The 17,249-nt window shown below is 39.0% G+C and overlaps 2 protein-coding genes across 3 annotated transcripts; one reads left to right on the top strand and one right to left on the bottom strand.

The window, feature by feature from the left end:
* The first annotated feature begins 1,605 nt into the window (after positions 1–1,605).
* Positions 1,606–7,941, top strand: gpr173 (G protein-coupled receptor 173). Its single transcript, XM_016459866.1, has 2 exons — positions 1,606–1,624; positions 6,539–7,941. Exon 2 carries the CDS (start codon positions 6,750–6,752, stop codon positions 7,911–7,913), a length of 1,164 nt encoding a protein of 387 aa, XP_016315352.1. The 5' UTR covers positions 1,606–1,624; positions 6,539–6,749; the 3' UTR covers positions 7,914–7,941.
* A 5,518-nt stretch (positions 7,942–13,459) lies between these two features.
* Positions 13,460–16,420, bottom strand: suv39h1a (SUV39H1 histone lysine methyltransferase a). Of its 2 annotated transcripts, XM_016459859.1 has the most exons (7): positions 16,306–16,420; positions 15,933–16,078; positions 15,354–15,815; positions 15,156–15,232; positions 14,614–14,776; positions 13,831–13,960; positions 13,460–13,690 (listed from the first exon to the last, which is right to left on the bottom strand). In XM_016459859.1, exons 1-7 carry the CDS (start codon positions 16,322–16,324, stop codon positions 13,557–13,559), a joined length of 1,131 nt encoding a protein of 376 aa, XP_016315345.1. In that variant the 5' UTR covers positions 16,325–16,420; the 3' UTR covers positions 13,460–13,556. The 2 variants fall into 2 exon arrangements, with proteins under 2 accessions (XP_016315345.1, XP_016315344.1); XM_016459858.1 differs by having other exon boundaries at positions 13,461–13,690; positions 14,614–14,760; positions 15,156–15,815.
* Between the last annotated feature and the right edge of the window lie 829 nt (positions 16,421–17,249).

Here is a 17,249-nt window from a genome sequence, read left to right as displayed (position 1 = left end):
ATATTAATAAACTAAAATAGTTAATAAATAAATTTCTTATCCACAATGTTGCATGAATTTATTATGACAAAGCTGTCACTGGGGCAGTTCCCTAAGGTACATAAAATCTTATTTACCTCTAAATTGTAGCATATAAGTACAAAAAGTACATATTTAGTTAAAAGTACATAGCCTATTAGTAGCCTAATTTTCTGACAGGATTTTATCCATTGTTAACCCTAAAATACAAGACAACATAATGGCTATGAAAACGGGTAAAGCCTGGACTTTTAATAAAAATGTAGCCTACTTATTTTGATGCCAATCTCCATCCCCCACCCAATTCAAAAGGGTAAACAAATATAAAAAATTAATTCAAAACTACAAAAAGAGAGACCTACTGATATAGCTAGGCTATATAAATGCCATCTATTTGTAAATATGCTGATATATGTTTTATTTTTTTTTATTTTTTTAAACACTGGCCATTTAAAAGTTGTGGTTGTCTATGTGACTTCAGTGCACCACTGTGACTGTTGGGGAGAACAGCGTCAATTAGGCTGCCGAAAAATCCCGAGACGTTTCCGAAGGGATCCGATCCAGAGAAAACTGAGGTAGAGCGCAGAGACGGGAGCCGCTGTTTCCAATTCACCACCGCAGAAGAACCCATTTCATTTCGTTCATTTTTCGTTACCATTCTTAATTCAGCGATGGCACCGGGATACTGACAGTCATGGCGAATTCCCGAGCAAAGAATCGGGTCTGACTGCCATATGTGATCCATCTTTTTTGCGCCTTGCATCACAGACCGTACCAGTCTTATGCATTTGAAATATATAGAGCGCTTACATGTACTGTGTACATGTCTCCACATAGAATGACTACAGTATGTGAGAGGACAACGCTGATGCCAATGGATATAAAGCGGATTTATTCCCGTCGAAGATAAGATGTGTATCGGTGTGGCGTGGGAGAAAATGTCTTTGGCTCCAGTCAGAAAATGAAGATGGGAAGAAGCGCCCTGTCCTGTAGCCCAGTACCGAGAGGAAGTCGTTATTTACACATCTAAATCTGCGCACAAGATAATGATACTGACGCTGTGTCTCAGGATTAAACGGTACCACAAAACACAGCAGAAATAGAGTAATTGTGCTATTAAACTCTGCTTGATTTAGTCACCGTGTGATGGGAATATACTGCTAAGGCTTGGCCTAGCTTTATGGAAAACCCGAAGACATGACATGCACACGAAAAAAGAGGAAACGATATTTTTTGTTTTTTAAAACCCGTATGTGTGTAATATTCCAGCTTCTGGCATAATATTGTTTAAACCGTTCAGCAAAAGACTTTACAGTGAAACAGATATTGTTTCTGTTTTTCAGACGTGACCATTCCCTGTATTAATTAATTAATTACTTTTTTTTTTTCATTCTCTGTTGTTCATAAAGGACGTAGTGGTTCATCTTGGATTCATGTGCGATTCCTTGAACGCGTTGTGTCGGGTCGATAAAACGCATTTGCACCTTTTTGTGTGTGTTTTTATTTTTCATTTATTTTTATTTTTTTCATATATTTGCAACAAGCTCCCGTTAAGGCCTACCATCGAGACAAGATCCATTGTCTGGAGGAAGATCGAGAATTATAGGTAAGAGCTCTATCACATTATGAACCTCCTATTTGATGTGTATTATATGATTAACTATAAAATGGGGAATAGCCTACAGATGCTCGAGCATTTCAATAATAACAAATAAATAATAGTAATGATAAAAAACATCAGTGTCTCTCGTCATGACGCATACTATGTAGCCTACTGAAGTGAAATGCAGGCCTGTTTTATGCATTTGTTATTTGTCCCTCATGCAAACACGCGCGGAATAAGACACACAGAGAGGGAGAGACGCTGTAGTTGTTCATGATATCTAATGATAACCATGCAGGTCACAATGCTCAGTACATCCAAGAAGATGGGAATCGCACCCAAGAGAGTTAGATAACGAAATATCAGTGTAACACTGTCTGGGACTGTAGGCTAAATGCGCTCAGTGTCCATACGGGTCATTTGCACTTTTGCGTATTGGCTGTGCGGGTCACGTCATTAGTTCTAGGTAATTCATTATTTGTATGTTCTTTCATGTGTTTGAAGTTAAACCATCGACAACGCACGCGCTGTAAAACAGGCTCCAGTTCAATAAACGATGTAGGTATATCAGTGTGGCGCTTCACCAAGCGCACCGATAGCCCAACGTAAATGAGGATGATGGAGATACGAAAAGAAAAAACGTTTTATAAAAGCTAACCACGAACGACGGGATCACATTGTTCTTTCTGTATCGTATCAAAACGATAGGTGTGGGAGAGTCGAAATGATTCAGGCTTGTTTGGTTGGTGAATTCCGCGTCGCCTCCTCCCACCGAGACCACGGTAGCGATATTCACTGCTGTTGCTATCCAGCCTTTTACCTCCAACCAACTCCCTTTACATCTGACTCCTCCCAACAACATCGAAGGCCTTCTCACTATTAATGCGAGATAAGAGCACCCCAAACCTCTGGAGGGAAATATTAAAGACTCAGAATAATTAATTAAACATAATGATAACCCAAGGGATGACAACTGTAATGGGGTACAATGTAGCTAATGTTTGTGTGTGTGTGTGTGTATGTGTTCATTCCTAAGTGTGTGAAAAATATTTATTTTACTGAATATTAGTCTGACAAAAAAAGTCTATTTTGATTTAAAATCTTGTAAATATCAAATATTATTAAACCGTTATGTACAATGCCTCTAGGAGGGCTTTACATAGGGGCAACATGTATCACAATATACTTCTCTTTTTTATTCATTTTCTGCATGTCATTACCTCTCTCTTTTATTTACTCTTATATTATTTTGTTTTTATAGAGTGATAGGTATCTTACAATATTAGTACAGTTTGGCCTAAATTTCATCAATAAATCTTTGTGATTTGGGCCCATTTGCCCATTTATCTTAACTATTTTTTTTTAAATCCCAAATACTATTATTTCAATTATTCAATAAAGTAATTTGCTTGAAAATGTATACAATAGCAACAAATATGTAACATTTACAAAAAAACAAAACAATCTATAATCAAATCTAACCTTTTGGCATTGCACATAATACATTTATGGGCTAGAATAATAGCGATAAATGGGTGTTCAGTACTGTGCTATATAGTGAGAAAACAACATTAAATGGGCCTTTGACTCTAGGGGCTATATTACCATACTAGACCATAAGGCACATTTAAATTCATTAGATTACATGAAGGCTGCAGCAGACCAGTTAGTGCTCAAAATATATAGCTAGCTTTCATTCCATACTGAATATCTGAGAGACTGTTAAGGGCCTATCAAAGAATTGTGGAGGATAGGAGGGTAAATTCTCTTTCATTGAGTAAAATGAAACTTTCATCCGCCCTCTTTGGAATGCGTACATGTCTCCCACGAGTCCATCTAGCTGAGAAAATAGAGAGGTGAACTTTCACTTATGTAGGTGACAAGAACGACAGTAGCAGCTCTGACACATCCAAATAAGCCACATTCTTGTTTAGCCCTTTATTTCACAGAACAAAGCACAAGCACATTAGCATTTACTGTGGGAACAGTCCGTATGCAAATTGTCATCTTTGGACCATAAAAATGTTAATATTCCCCCTATACCAGGTCACTTAACCGCTTATTTTGAAGTGAGAAATGTGACATTAAGCACTTGGGAAACAGTTGTTCAAGTTTCATATTCCTTGAGCCTTTCATCTTTTATTTGCATAAAGGTAAGGTTTGGTGACACGCATGTAGCACGTTATGTGACTTAACATTTATCATATTTATAATTACATTGTCATCATCGGTCTGTTTCTACCCAAACGTTGCAACAATTGAAAACATCTTCTGAAAAATAACAATACTTCAACTACACTCTAAAAAATGCTGGGTTGTTTCAACCCAACTTTGGGTCAAATATGGACTAACCCAGCTGTTGGGTTAATTTTTTTTATTAAATCCCTTTGGGTTAGTCCATATTTGACCCAAAGTTGGGTTGAAACAACCCAGCATTTTTTAGAGTGTACCTTTCTGAAATTGAATCACAGTGAAACTGCCAGTTCAAATAATACCTGTTACTGATGTAAAGCGGTACAATTTGTAAACCGGTTACAACAGGATGTCATGGTAAGGTTGTAGCATTTTATCTTCTCTCTGACAGAAACATTCACTTCAGACTCTATTCTGGCTGATTATTCCTCATGAGTGACACTTTCCTTCTCAGCTCACCTCAACGCATACAATTCTGAGTTGCATTCAGGCTTACAAAGACACATACACCGCACAAGGCAGAAGGACCCTGTAGCCTAGCAACAAGCAGCTGTAATTGCTGTGACACAAGTGAATTAGTGTTTCTGATCTAAAACAATGGGTCGGCGCAGTTCTATCTCCTGTTGGACTAAGGTACTCGATGACTTTGTCATCAGCTGGCGTCTACGTTTAGCTTTCTCTCTACCAGAGGCTGTTAGCTCAAATGGCTCTTTAAATGCTGCCAATAGCACCACAGCAGGTGAAGGTATACACCTGAATTCATGGATCAATGCTCTTTCACACTGAAAGAGCGGGATAACGCTAGCTTGGCTGTTCTACGCCACAGCAGGGGACGTGACTGTTTGGCAAGTATACATGCCCTCGTCTAAATACCATCAACCAGGGGCTGAGACTGGCTTTTCTGTACGTGGGTGCAAATGAGAAAGTCTGAGTTAGGTGGAACTTCCAGAAACATTTGGTAAAAAGTGGGCCGAAATTAATCAAGCTATGTATCTACATAGTTCAAGCCGTCACTATCACTATATACGCCAAAGCTTTTTCTTGAAGTTCTGCTGTCACCTTCAGTGCAGACTGAAAAAGATTTCCCATCCCCTAACTCTTTCATTGGCCCCCCACCCCCCTTGCCCCCGCATGCCTATACTCAACACATAAAAAGTGATGTGTTGTAACCTAGCAACAATGAGGTAATAATTACCATGAAAGACTAGTTGCTGGCATGCCATGTAGCGTGTGGTGGAAACAGCTGATCTGCTCGGCACTAAGGGGAAGCAGAAGATGTTCCTCAGCATGTTACAGCAGATGCTTACAGGAGCCCTATATATGAGTAAGAGCATAATATTTTAGTTAATGTAACATGATCTATTTGAAATAATAATAATTAAGAATGGAAACATGAAAATGTGCTTTCCTTGGGTTTTATTTACTTTATCTAATATCATTGATATTTAATATTATTGAAAAAAATGTTTAATGCATATACAATCCAGTTAGAGATGTAAATAATTAACTTAATAGAATCCTTATTTATCAAACATAAACAAGCTATTTCCTAACATACTCCACGAGGTGTCTTGAGAAATCATATCTGTCTCATCTGTCATTTACATGCAAAGTTAGAATCAAGCTACAACAGATTTTTGCATATCTGACAGACATTCTTTATCGTTCTGACACAATGCGAAACCAAATCATTGAGCCAACGCTCTTTAGTAGCATATGCAGATTGTGCACAATGCCGAGGCCGAGCAACACAACCACATTATCTAGGTCAAATTTGGACTTGGCACCATTTCCGCTGAATCAAATCTGTTTTTTCTTTGTTTTTTTCAATATAAACCTGCACTACACGGAAGTCTTGTGACCATTTCACTTCTTTTCCAGTGTCCCATGCATAGTACACATTTTTATGTCACTGTGACAAGTTAAAATATGTTTAACATTTAAAAACTTCTCCAGACTCTGCGTTACTTTCCATTTAACTTTTTTGTGTTGACAACCCATTATTTCTTTCTGACTGGAATATGAGCCTTTAAAGTGCTTGTAAACGTACTGACAGCCCTGTAAAAAGCAATAAATCAGCAAATTTAAAAGAAAAAAGATACAAAAGAGCAAATTAAAGCAGAATTACTTTTGTCATTTGTCTCATCTTTTACTTTGGGCATAATGGTTGACCAGCATTAGTGCAGTCTGAAACCTGAACAAACCTGAACAGAATGGTAATGTGAATAACAGTTTTTCCAGGAGAAAAATACTGAATTTTCCAGTATTTTCCCTGTACATTAAAGCACCAGTATGTATCCACATATGGTAAATAACTCCAGATTATCTTTATTGATTGTTATGCTTTTTAAAATCTACTTTTTAAAGTAGAAAAATCTGCAGTTTTTGCTTAATTATGAATGGCCATAGCAGTATAGTTACTGTTTTTATTCGGCACCAGTAGTTTACTGTATTTGTGTGTTCTCCTCAGTACTCCAACAAATTCACATAGTTTTATTTGCGAGGAAGAATTTGTAGTGTAGTGGTATTGAGAAAAATCTCTCTCTTTCCTGCATCAATATCACTTTATGCTATATCAGTCTTCTTGACCTAAAAATCTTTCTCTCAGGAATTACAAAAATGCTATACTTTCTCCTAAAATCAGTAGTGTTCATGGACTTTAAAGACCAGCATTTGTTTGTGTGAGAAAACAAGCGTAACAAATGTTTTGTTCTCTATTCATAGTGGAGGCCAGAAGAGGTGGCACATTTGAAGGGACGCTCCAAAGAGAACTGTACAAAAATGGGGCAATGCAGATCAAGCTTCTCTCCTTCCATTTGAGACAACAACGAAAGGCAACCACGAGGACGGACGACAGCTCAGCCGGAGGAGGCGGAGGTGGAGGAGGGAGTGGAGGAGCTGAAGGAGGAGGTGTGCGATTTGAGCAGCAAAAGGGATGGCCAACGGAAACGCAAGCAGCGATGGGCCTGGGAACCCCTTGGCAGCCGTGGTGTCCACGACAGGTGGCGTGATGGGTGGAGCACCTTCCTCGGCCGTGTCTACCTATGTGAAACTTGTCCTTCTGGGCTTGATCATCTGCATCAGCCTGGTGGGCAACTTAGTGGTATCCCTGCTAGTGTTACGGGACAGAGCCCTACACAAGGCACCCTACTACTTTCTTCTGGACCTCTGCCTCGCCGACACCATCCGCTCGGCGGTCTGCTTTCCCTTTGTCCTGGTGTCCATCAAGAACGGCTCGGCCTGGACTTACAGTGTGCTCAGCTGCAAGGTGGTGGCCTTCATGGCCGTCCTTTTTTGCTTCCATGCTGCCTTCATGCTGTTTTGCATTAGCGTCACACGCTACATGGCCATCGCCCACCACCGCTTCTACTCCAAGCGAATGACCTTCTGGACCTGCGTGGCGGTGGTGTGCATGGTCTGGACTCTGTCAGTCGCCATGGCCTTCCCACCCGTCTTTGACGTCGGCACCTACAAGTTCATCCGCGAGGAGGACCAGTGCATCTTTGAACATCGCTACTTCAAGGCCAATGACACGCTAGGCTTCATGCTGATGCTGGCTGTGCTAATCCTGGCTACTCACGTGGTCTACATGAAGCTCCTGCTGTTCGAATACAAGCACCGAAAGATGAAGCCGGTCCAGATGGTTCCAGCCATCAGCCAAAACTGGACCTTTCACGGACCTGGAGCCACAGGCCAGGCGGCCGCGAACTGGATAGCAGGGTTCGGCCGTGGCCCAATGCCCCCCACTTTATTGGGCATCAGGCAGAACTTGCACAACCAGAACAGACGCCTGCTAGGCATGGAGGAGTTTAAGGCCGAGAAGCAGCTTGGCAGGATGTTCTATGTCATCACCTTGTTTTTTCTGGTGCTCTGGTCCCCGTACATTGTGGCCTGTTACTGGCGGGTCTTTGTGAAGGCGTGCACCATCCCGCACCGGTATCTTTCCACCACCGTGTGGATGAGTTTCGCCCAAGCGGGCGTGAACCCCATCATCTGCTTTTTCCTCAACAAGGACCTGAAGAAGGGCCTGCTGGCCCACCTGCCTCCCTGCTGTAGAACTCCACCTCAACTGCCCCGTGAGCCTTACTGTGTCATGTGAAGATGAGTGTTCATTCATAATGTTTTGGGGGGGGGGTTTTCTTTCTCTTCTGGATGGTCAGAGAGTGGACAGCCAGGGGGGTAGTCTTAAGAAGGGGGTAGACCATAAGAAGTCTTTAAAGATGGAGACACGAACGAACTTTAAGAGCTGTTGTGGCCTTTGATTCAGTTTAAGATGCTTTAAAAGGGTGGATGTCACGGAATACGCATCTACTGTCATCTTAATGATTTTAAGGGGGAAATGGGCTCTACGCTAATGTGTGGTTTGGTAAATCAACTCTAAACAGGTTTGGAGAACCGTATGTTTTGCGCTAGGGTGGTACAAATCAACCAAACTGGTGGTCTATTTTATGGTGAATATATGAAGGCTATTTCAAATGGCTTCTCATGATCGATCTCAGCCAACATTACCATTTGGTTTGGCTCAGTATCTGTATCCCTTTACCAGGATCCTGAGGGCCTCGAATCAAAGATTTACAAAAATATTGTTCATGCCTTGTGAACAGCTGCACTCCTGGCAGAGTAATTTATATTATTTAACTACTGATTCAAAAATACTCTATGTGCATGTGTATTACCTTATCTTTAAGGGGAAACAAACTTGAGATTAAACTGTTTTTAAGAATGAGTGCCAAGCATAAGCCTCGAGGAATGAATGAGGCTGACAAAAAAAGACAAATTTCCTCAAATTTATGCTAATTAGTTGGGCTGAATCCTTCCTGTGGCTCCATCAGGCAGGAATTAAGATGCTCATGAAAACAGTGTGTAAACAAAAGCAACTTCCAGAACAAATAATGTTTTCCTCTCAAGTTGATTCAAAGGGATTGTAGATGAAAGGAGCTGACTGAAAATATGAATCTGTGTGAAATATGGCCTATTCAGGTTTGTAGGCGCTCTTTCCCTGAGCAACGTAATTTATTGTTTTGGTTTTTTTGTCTCTTTCTCTCTCTCTTAACTCTATTTACTTATTAATTCATAAAATATTTTCGAGCATTGCACAAAAGAACTCATGCTCTTATAATTTCCATAATGAATCTGAACATATGACCAGTCTCATGATATTCAGACCAAGAAAAGGTGAAGTATTTTACTGTAAGTGGTCTCATTTTGTGAAGAGACAGATCAGGATTGAGTAGCATATGCAGATTATATTATGTTAAACAACCGATCATTTATCCTTCCGAACGATTGCACAGAAGGTGTTGTAGAGGAGAAGTTACTTAGTCTTTTGCGTCTTGAATTACTTGAATGAAAGTTTGCTAGCCTATCGGAGCTATACAAAATCGAAGCGTTTTTATTATATGTGATTTTCATACATGTATCTTGGACGTTAATGAATTCAGCCTTTACATTTTCAATCATATGTATGTGAAAGGTAGGTTGCATTAGAGGTATTTTAGTTTGCATTTACTGTGTGTTACATACTAACACATGATATGGGGATTTCTGAAAAGTTGTTGGTCAGGTAGTAACAAGGAACCTAAAGTTGAATGTTTGTGCTGGATTGAAGTCTGATGGTATAATTCGGCCTCCTGTTAAGCAGAAATCAAACAAAAATCTCATTTTAATCTTGTAATAAAAATATGAATGTGTTTGAGATAAGGAAAATACATGAGCTGTTAGTGGAATGTTTAGATTTATTTTTTAAAGTATTCCATTTCATTAGGAGCTAACAAGTGGGTGAACTAAATTCCGAAAATGCGTTCAGTGTCAAATGAATTTCCCTTAATATTTTGCACACAACTCAAGAAATCATTGATCAGCCACATGATTTCTCTGGCATATTTTGACTTGAATCAGAATGCTGACCAATGCAGACAGGACAGATTGTAATATTTCTGTGAATGTTCAATGAGATCTCTCTGTCGGTAGGCATGGATTGGTAGGAGCGATCAGACTTTCTTTTTCTGAAACCTGTCATTGCGAGAACACAGAAAAACAGCAGAAAAACATCTATGAGGAACAGAAAAAGAGGAATAATTATTTCTGTTATCTGCATTTTATGCCTTACTCCATTACCAAGGTTTAATGTATGCTTCTATAGACACCAAGAAATCATAGTAAAATATATGCTGGTGAAAACACAACACTGTGTATTTGTGGATTATCAGAGGACACGTCTCGCTGCCCTTCATAAGCCTACAGGTTGTGGGTAAAAAGACGGCTGCATCGGCTGCATTATTGAATTTGCGAACTGCGACACGTGGGAGTGTACAATTTTGCTCAGTTCTCTGGAGAGACTTGAATTTACGAAGAAAAAAAAAACGTGACACAGAGACACATTGATTTTCAGCGGAATTAAAAGGAACTTCTTGGATTCTTAAGGATTTCTTTGAGACTTTTTCTTGTTCTTGTCTTTGGGTGGGACTGGGTTGGGGGACAGTATGTGAATGACCGTTTGGGCTATTGTTGTATTCACTTGTGAATAGGAAATTGCTTGGGTCGGTGTTAGGGTTGGGTGAAACGGATGTGATTTTGTAACGAGCAAAAATGCCTGGTAGAACATTTTTAGTTGCTTCAGGCATCTTATCTTTTGTAAAATAACTGTGAACCTCTGTGTAATTTCATGTGTATTATATGGACAACGCACTAACTTCAAGTGGGGGGCAGAGTGAAGGGTGGGGTTACGACCCTTGATCGTCATCTTTTTACCACGCATGTGTGTGTGTGTGTGAGTGTTTACGCTGAGTATGAGTGTGTTAATGGAACTGGGTACTCATGAGAAACAAAGAAAAGGTGAAAGGTCAGAGACACAGCATCTGATAGGAACCACTCCTGTAGTTGATCCACTAAAACTTCCGTTTTCATTGATACAACACAACTGTAAAGATTACAAAGAGCTGAGCCTTAAACAAGACATAATGTTGATTCAAATCAACAGGGAATATGGATCATAACCAACACTCAAAAAGGAATGCATCTTGTTTACCACATCTTGACAGCTTCATGAAAACAGACATCAGTCATTGTTTGGCAATTCCAGCCTTACAATGATTGCTGAATATAAATAAATCATTTTTGTTCAAAAAATTGATCAATTAGAATTATATGCGGCTAATGAATGTTGATATTCAAGTTGCTCATTGGATTTTAATCAGCAATTGACCATTTTAGTGTTAACAATTTAGCGAATCAATCAGTTTTTATTTTATCTGCAATTCTGGGGTCTTTTTCACCCCAGAATTGATCAAACTAACGGGTGTGCACAAAGAACTGCATACTTTTAGGTAAACAAATTAAAGAAAAGAAAAGAACCCTGGATATGATGAGGTGAAACCATGACATCCATTTTGATAAGCTGTATTAGACAAAAATGAGTTTGAGTTTAATTATTCTAAACAATGCATCTAATTTGCAGGCAAAGCCTGGTGCATAATTGATTTGTGGTAAGTTTTACTTATACCTGTGTCTTAATTTTTTGCCTTTTATATGAATTATTGATAGTGCCTGACTTGATCATAAAATCATGATTCTGATTAATCTCTCGTAATTGCCAAATCATAATATCTGAACATGAATGAGTATGTGATTTTATCATGCTGGCTCACTGAACTGCTGAAAAATCTGAATGAAAAACAGCTTCAATATGACAAGCCACTCATACAGCTAACTATTACAAGAGCAATAGACAGCACCTATCTATCATGGGATGAAATTCATCGGACAAAATTTTAGTTGAGCAACTCGGGAGTTGTTTATTTGTGAATGCATGATGAATGAAGGGGGTAAAGGAAAAACTGCGGGGGGGGGGGAATGAGGAGGAAACGTGAGTCAGCTTTCAGATATCTTGATCTGTAAATCAACAGGATTTTTTTTCCCAACATGACAATAAAAGTTTACTTTTGTTGCATTTTTGACTCCTAATGTTGTGTGACCTTTTAATCAGTACAGTAAGAAATATTCTTGATTGAGTTTTAGTCTTTGTTATTTTGTCAACACTTCTGTATCCTGAATTTTGCCATTTCGCAGGCACACCGCTTGGATTATGAGTTGACCTTTGACCTAATCTGCCTGATACTTATGGCTGATGGTCCGCACTGCAGAAGGGCCAGAGTGAGTCAGCTAAAATGTGTCAGAGTGACAGTGAACTAAACAGGATGGGCATTTCCTCTTTATAGATCAACAATTTAGATTAACCTTACATCAGATTTTCATGAGAAATCATCATGAGAAAACAAATCTGTTCATTCAGGTCTTCACAATGTTCCTCTGATCCTTCCAATTACAGAATATTTGCATGAGCCTCTAATAACGTCATATTGTAGCAGGCTTGATGTTTCTATGGCCACCTCATTAATATTGTAATCTAAAGGTTCCAGTGATGAGCAGCATTGAAAGTGGGTGAACATTAGTCCACTCGGCGTGAGATTGGCCATGGTTAGATGCTCAGACCATATGTGTGAGGTCAACTGATTAATGTTTGCCAGTCTGCGCTTAGTGAGGTTTGATCCACAACAAATCCAATAAAGCAACCACTCGCACTCAGACTCATGGCGGAAGGAAAGAGGAGAATATCCGGATGTTGTGTATATAGAGTAACATATCAGTAGGTTCTATACACATTCTAAAAAATGCTGGGTTAAATACAACCCAATTGCTGGGCTATTTTACCCAGCACTGGGTTGTATTTAACCCAGCATTTTTTAGAGTGCAGGGGAGAAGATAACTGAAAAAGAGGTATGGATAGATAAATGAACAGAATGATGGCAGGAAGGAAGACTACAACAGCAGAGAGAGAGAGGGGGACAAGAAAAAGTGCTGGCCTGGAGGAATCTCACCTCCCCATGGGAGGTTAAAGCTGAGCTGAGCTGACTGTCTGTCTGGCCCAAGCTGGGGATTCAGGCCACAGATAAAGTGAGGCCAGATGACTCGATCTGTAAGGTTCTGCTGCAGCCTCTCCCATATTCACTGCACACATTATTGCTGTTTTATCTTGTAGCTTTATAGCTATATATATACACTGTATATTACATGGATAGAGACAGCTGTATGTGTTACAAAAGCCTTGTATGTCTACAGTTCACATTTTTGGAACAATCATACAAAATCCTTCTGTAACTTTAAAAGAAATTGATGTATATACTGTTTCCACCTATATTTCTAATCTGCAACTCTGACATGGTTATCTTTGTAATTTTCACAAACTTTAGACCTTTTGAGGTGTAGACTTTTTTTTTGGTGTGTATAACTCCCTTGTTGGTATTTTATCTGTATAAATTTGCTTTACATTAAATGTAAGGCGCTATGAATACAATAGCACCATCTGGTGGCAAATAGGCATCTATAGAGGTAAGCAACATTCTTGACGTGAGAATCCGTATCACCTTGAATAGTATCAAAAGTTTTATTAACTTGATAAAAGAACATAAAACAGGTATAATCATTGTGGGAAAACGTTATTTTATTAAAACAGTGCTGAAAATAGATTGAAATAATTATTAACTGAATTAATAAAAGCCACCAATGCATCACACATAAAAAATTAAAATATAAGTGTATATATATATATATATATACATACACATTCACACAAAGTAAAAGAATAAATAAACATATACAAAAAAAAAAAAATCATGAAATGTGTTAAGATCTTGACATGTATTTTGATGCCTGTCATAGTACACATGATTGTGTGTGACCTGGATTAAAACAGATATTTCCGGCAGGTCTTTACTCCACACTTGCACTCCATATGGATCCGTTTGATGGGTGATCCTTCAATTCCAGCCCGACTGAATTCTGAGTCCATTTTGGAACTCTCTGCATCTATTGGATCAACTGCAGCAAAAATGAGGAGTACTCATTAGGCATTTACTACAAATGTTTGTGTATAAAATATGGTTTATCTTTTCATTATAAATAGTCCCACGCCTAAAAATGTAAGGGAAAAAAAACAAAAGAATTAAAAAATTTCCTACCAGTTATTTTGTAGTCAAAGGTGAGCTCTTCTCCTGCTTTGATCCCTCGTTTTGCAAAGAATGCAATTCTGGGAAGGCGCTCATCCAAGTTATCAATAAAAACATTATACACTTGCAGGTTTGGATCGCACTGGAAAAACAATAGAAATATTTATTAATTTCATGCTTTGTGAAGTTTTAAGTTATAATGTTAATATATTAATTTTATTTATACCAAAAATATACAGGATAAGCCACTATTTTCTATTTAATAGATTTAAATTTATTCCTGTCACGGCAAAGATGAATTTTCAGCAGACATTGCTCCAGTCTTCAGTGTCACATGAGCCTGCAGAAATCATGATTTGGTGCTCAAGAAACATTTCTTATTATTATCAATGTTAATGTTTAATATCTGGTGTATGCGAAATTCCAATGTGGTTATGTTTTATATTTTTCATATTCATTCGTACAGTATATTCCTTATGAGTTATCCTTTATTATTATTTTATTATGTTATACTCGTATGAAATATTCATATTATTCATATTACTGTTTCATGTTACTCATATACTCAAATTATTCATTTATTCTTCTTTATTACTGTTATTTTTAAATGTTCCTAAACATTGCAAAAATATTTGAGTACAGGTTACTATAATGCCAGAATTCGTTAACAATTAATATCAAGAAAACACATATTCATGCAACATACCTTCTATAAATAAAAATCACTTTACAAGAATCTGTTCCAAATTACTTGATAGAGAGCCCAGATGATGTGTACAGCTAGTTAGTGCTCACGCTGTGGTTGACAAAGTGAGAAATGTTTCCATAATGAGCTGCATCGATGGTGTAGACGTCATCCACATAGTCCAGATCAAACAGGTAGGTGACGCCTTGCTTATCGTACACCACTCCTCTCCTCTCTGCTTCTTCCGTCGTGATGATCTGATGCAACACAAAGCTGACAGCAGGTCAGTAAACAACATTCACAGAACAGGCTTCATCGAAATTAAAAATTTTTAGGGATAAAATAAATAAAAATGAAAAATCTGTAATCATTTACTCACCCTCATGTCATTCCAAACATGTATGACTTACTTTCTTCTGTGTAACACAAAAGAAGGTATTTTGAAAAATATCTGTACCATTTTTTGTCTGTTTTGGACCCCATTGACTTTCACTGTATAGACATAAACAGTTAAAGCATTCTTCAAAACACCTTTTGTCAGACTTAATATATTACATACGAATATATTTAATACATTAAATATAAAATTTTAGCTGTTTACACAGGTTTGGAATGAAATTTATTTGGTGAACTATCCCTTTAACTTGCTTACCTCTCCAAGATACTCCATAACGAAGCTGTTTTTGTAAATCCTCTGCAGCGTCCGCACTCCCCAACCTCTGCCATTGGCTGTTTTGAAGATGCATAGATCATACTGAATACCTTTTTGCACAACCCTGTTTGCACAGTCTGGCCCACATCTGCACTTGGAGTTACACTCGTAGATAGGCACACCGGGCATCACTTTCACCTGTCTGTTGTCATTATATGCCCTCCGATGCTTCAGCAGCCCTGGACAGCAGCCGTCAACCGGCTGAGAGAAGCAATCGTCACACTCACAGCCCACTATCACTGGATTCACATTCACTCCTTTCCCTAACTTATTCTCATTAATGTAGATGAAGTTCTTAGGAGGTCCGTCCAGGTCGACCTCATTGCAGACGAATATGCGGCCCTTCTGCTTGCAGGTCTGGTTCATGAGGTCTTCCCATTTCTGAAGCTTCAAACGTTGCTTGGCCCTCTGGAGAAGGAAGGAGACTATAGGGGCACTTAAAGACTCAGAACCAAGCGGTTTGTTGGCCTGGAGCAGAGCCGTCTTCATGTCTTGTCGGAATTGGTGTAAGAGTATGGGGCATTTAAGATTTTTGAGAGGCTCCCATGTGTTTTCTGACTCCGTGTAGCCTTTCCACTTGACCAGGAAGAACTCTCGACCCTGAACAGGCATATTTTAAAGGTTACAGTGATATGAATCATGTAAATTTGGAGAAACAGTTGGAGCCACAAATGACTAGATCACAGTGGTACATACAATGCATAATTAATATCTCACCTTGTGTTTTTTGTAGTTACACAGATACTCCACTTCATAGTCATTAAAGTTGTTCTTTGTCACACTCAACTGTTTGCAAACAAGTCTTTCTCTGCGGCACAGAGCCTGGAGGTCCTCCCATGAAAGTTTGCAAGACACCCTGCAATCTTAAACCATACGTAAGGGGCTCCATAATGTTTATTCCTTGAGAAACTACTGTAACCTTAAACACGTTAGTGTCACTTGCTGTACATACACGAGTAATGTTATTAACTATTTAAAAGCTCCCTAGTATAACAGTATTTAAAAGCGCACGTTTGTTCGTTGCAGTGTGTTTGGGGCGTGCATCTTAATACCACTGTTCGCTATTTGAAGAAAGCAAAAGAAATCCTACCTTTCAAATCTCGCGCCATGGTCGCCTCGAGCAGGCTGGGTGGATTCCCAGTGCCGGAAAAACGCGTTACGGCATTCGCGTTGATGATTGGTCGAGCTGTAGCAAAGTCCCTTAAAGGGATAGTTCACCCAAAAATGCAAATTTGATGTTTATCTGCTTACCCCCAGGGCATCCAAGATGTAGGTGATTTTGTTTCTTCAGTAGAACACAAACGGAGAAGTCAAACCGTTGCAGTCTGTCAGTCCTATATTTAATGTTTATCTGCTTACCCCCAGGGCATCCAAGATGTAGGTGATTTTGTTTCTTCAGTAGAACACAAACGGAGAAGTCAAACCGTTGCAGTCTGTCAGTCCTATAATGTAGGTGGATAGGAATCACGGCTTTGAGAGTCATAAAACATACACAAACAAAACCAAATTAAACCCTGCGGCTCGTGACGATACACTGATGTGTGAAGACATGAAACAATCGATCTGTGCAAGAAACTGAACAGTATTTATATCGTTTTTTACCTCTGATGCACTGCAATGTCCGAACTGTCCTGAGCGTGTCCTGACCGCCACCTATCTCTCAAATAGACCATTGACACTCTATCTACAATCTCAATCTCTGAAGAAGACGCCTCACGCGCAGGCTGAAGAAGAAGATGCGAATGCGCTCAGGACAGTTCAGACATTGCGGTGAAAATCAGAGGTAAAAAACTCTGTGTCTTTTCAGATCAATGTATCATCACGAGCCCCAGGGTTTAATTTGGTTTTGTTTGTGTATGTTTTATGACTCTCAAAGCCGTGATTCCCATCCACTGACATTATAGGACTGACAGTCTGCAACGGTTTGAGTTAAAAATCTCCGTTTGTGTTATACTGAAGAAACAAAGTCACCTACATCTTGGATGCCCTGGGGGTAAGCAGATAAACATCAAATTTTCATTTTTGGGTGAACTA

The sequence above is a fragment of the Sinocyclocheilus anshuiensis genome, unplaced genomic scaffold (genome assembly GCF_001515605.1).
Source record: "Sinocyclocheilus anshuiensis isolate Anshui unplaced genomic scaffold, SAMN03320099.WGS_v1.1 scaffold1024, whole genome shotgun sequence".
NCBI classification, from domain to species: Eukaryota; Metazoa; Chordata; class Actinopteri; order Cypriniformes; family Cyprinidae; genus Sinocyclocheilus; species Sinocyclocheilus anshuiensis.
The sequence above is the reverse complement of the archived record's forward strand: the minus strand, read 5'-3'. Positions and strand labels throughout refer to the sequence as shown.

What these genes read in the sequence shown, in the direction of transcription:
- gpr173 (XM_016459866.1), top strand. Translation starts at nt 6,750, where the DNA reads ATGGCCAACGGAAACGCAAGCAGCGATGGGCCTGGGAACCCCTTGGCA.
- suv39h1a (XM_016459858.1), bottom strand. An exon ending in CTCACTTTGTCAACCACAGC is followed by an intron (nt 13,961 to 14,613) that starts GTGAGCACTAAC and finishes TTGTTTTTCCAG; the next exon opens with TGCGATCCAAACCTGCAAGT. An exon ending in CTTTGACTACAAAATAACTG is followed by an intron (nt 13,691 to 13,830) that starts GTAGGAAATTTT and finishes TTTTTGCTGCAG; the next exon opens with TTGATCCAATAGATGCAGAG.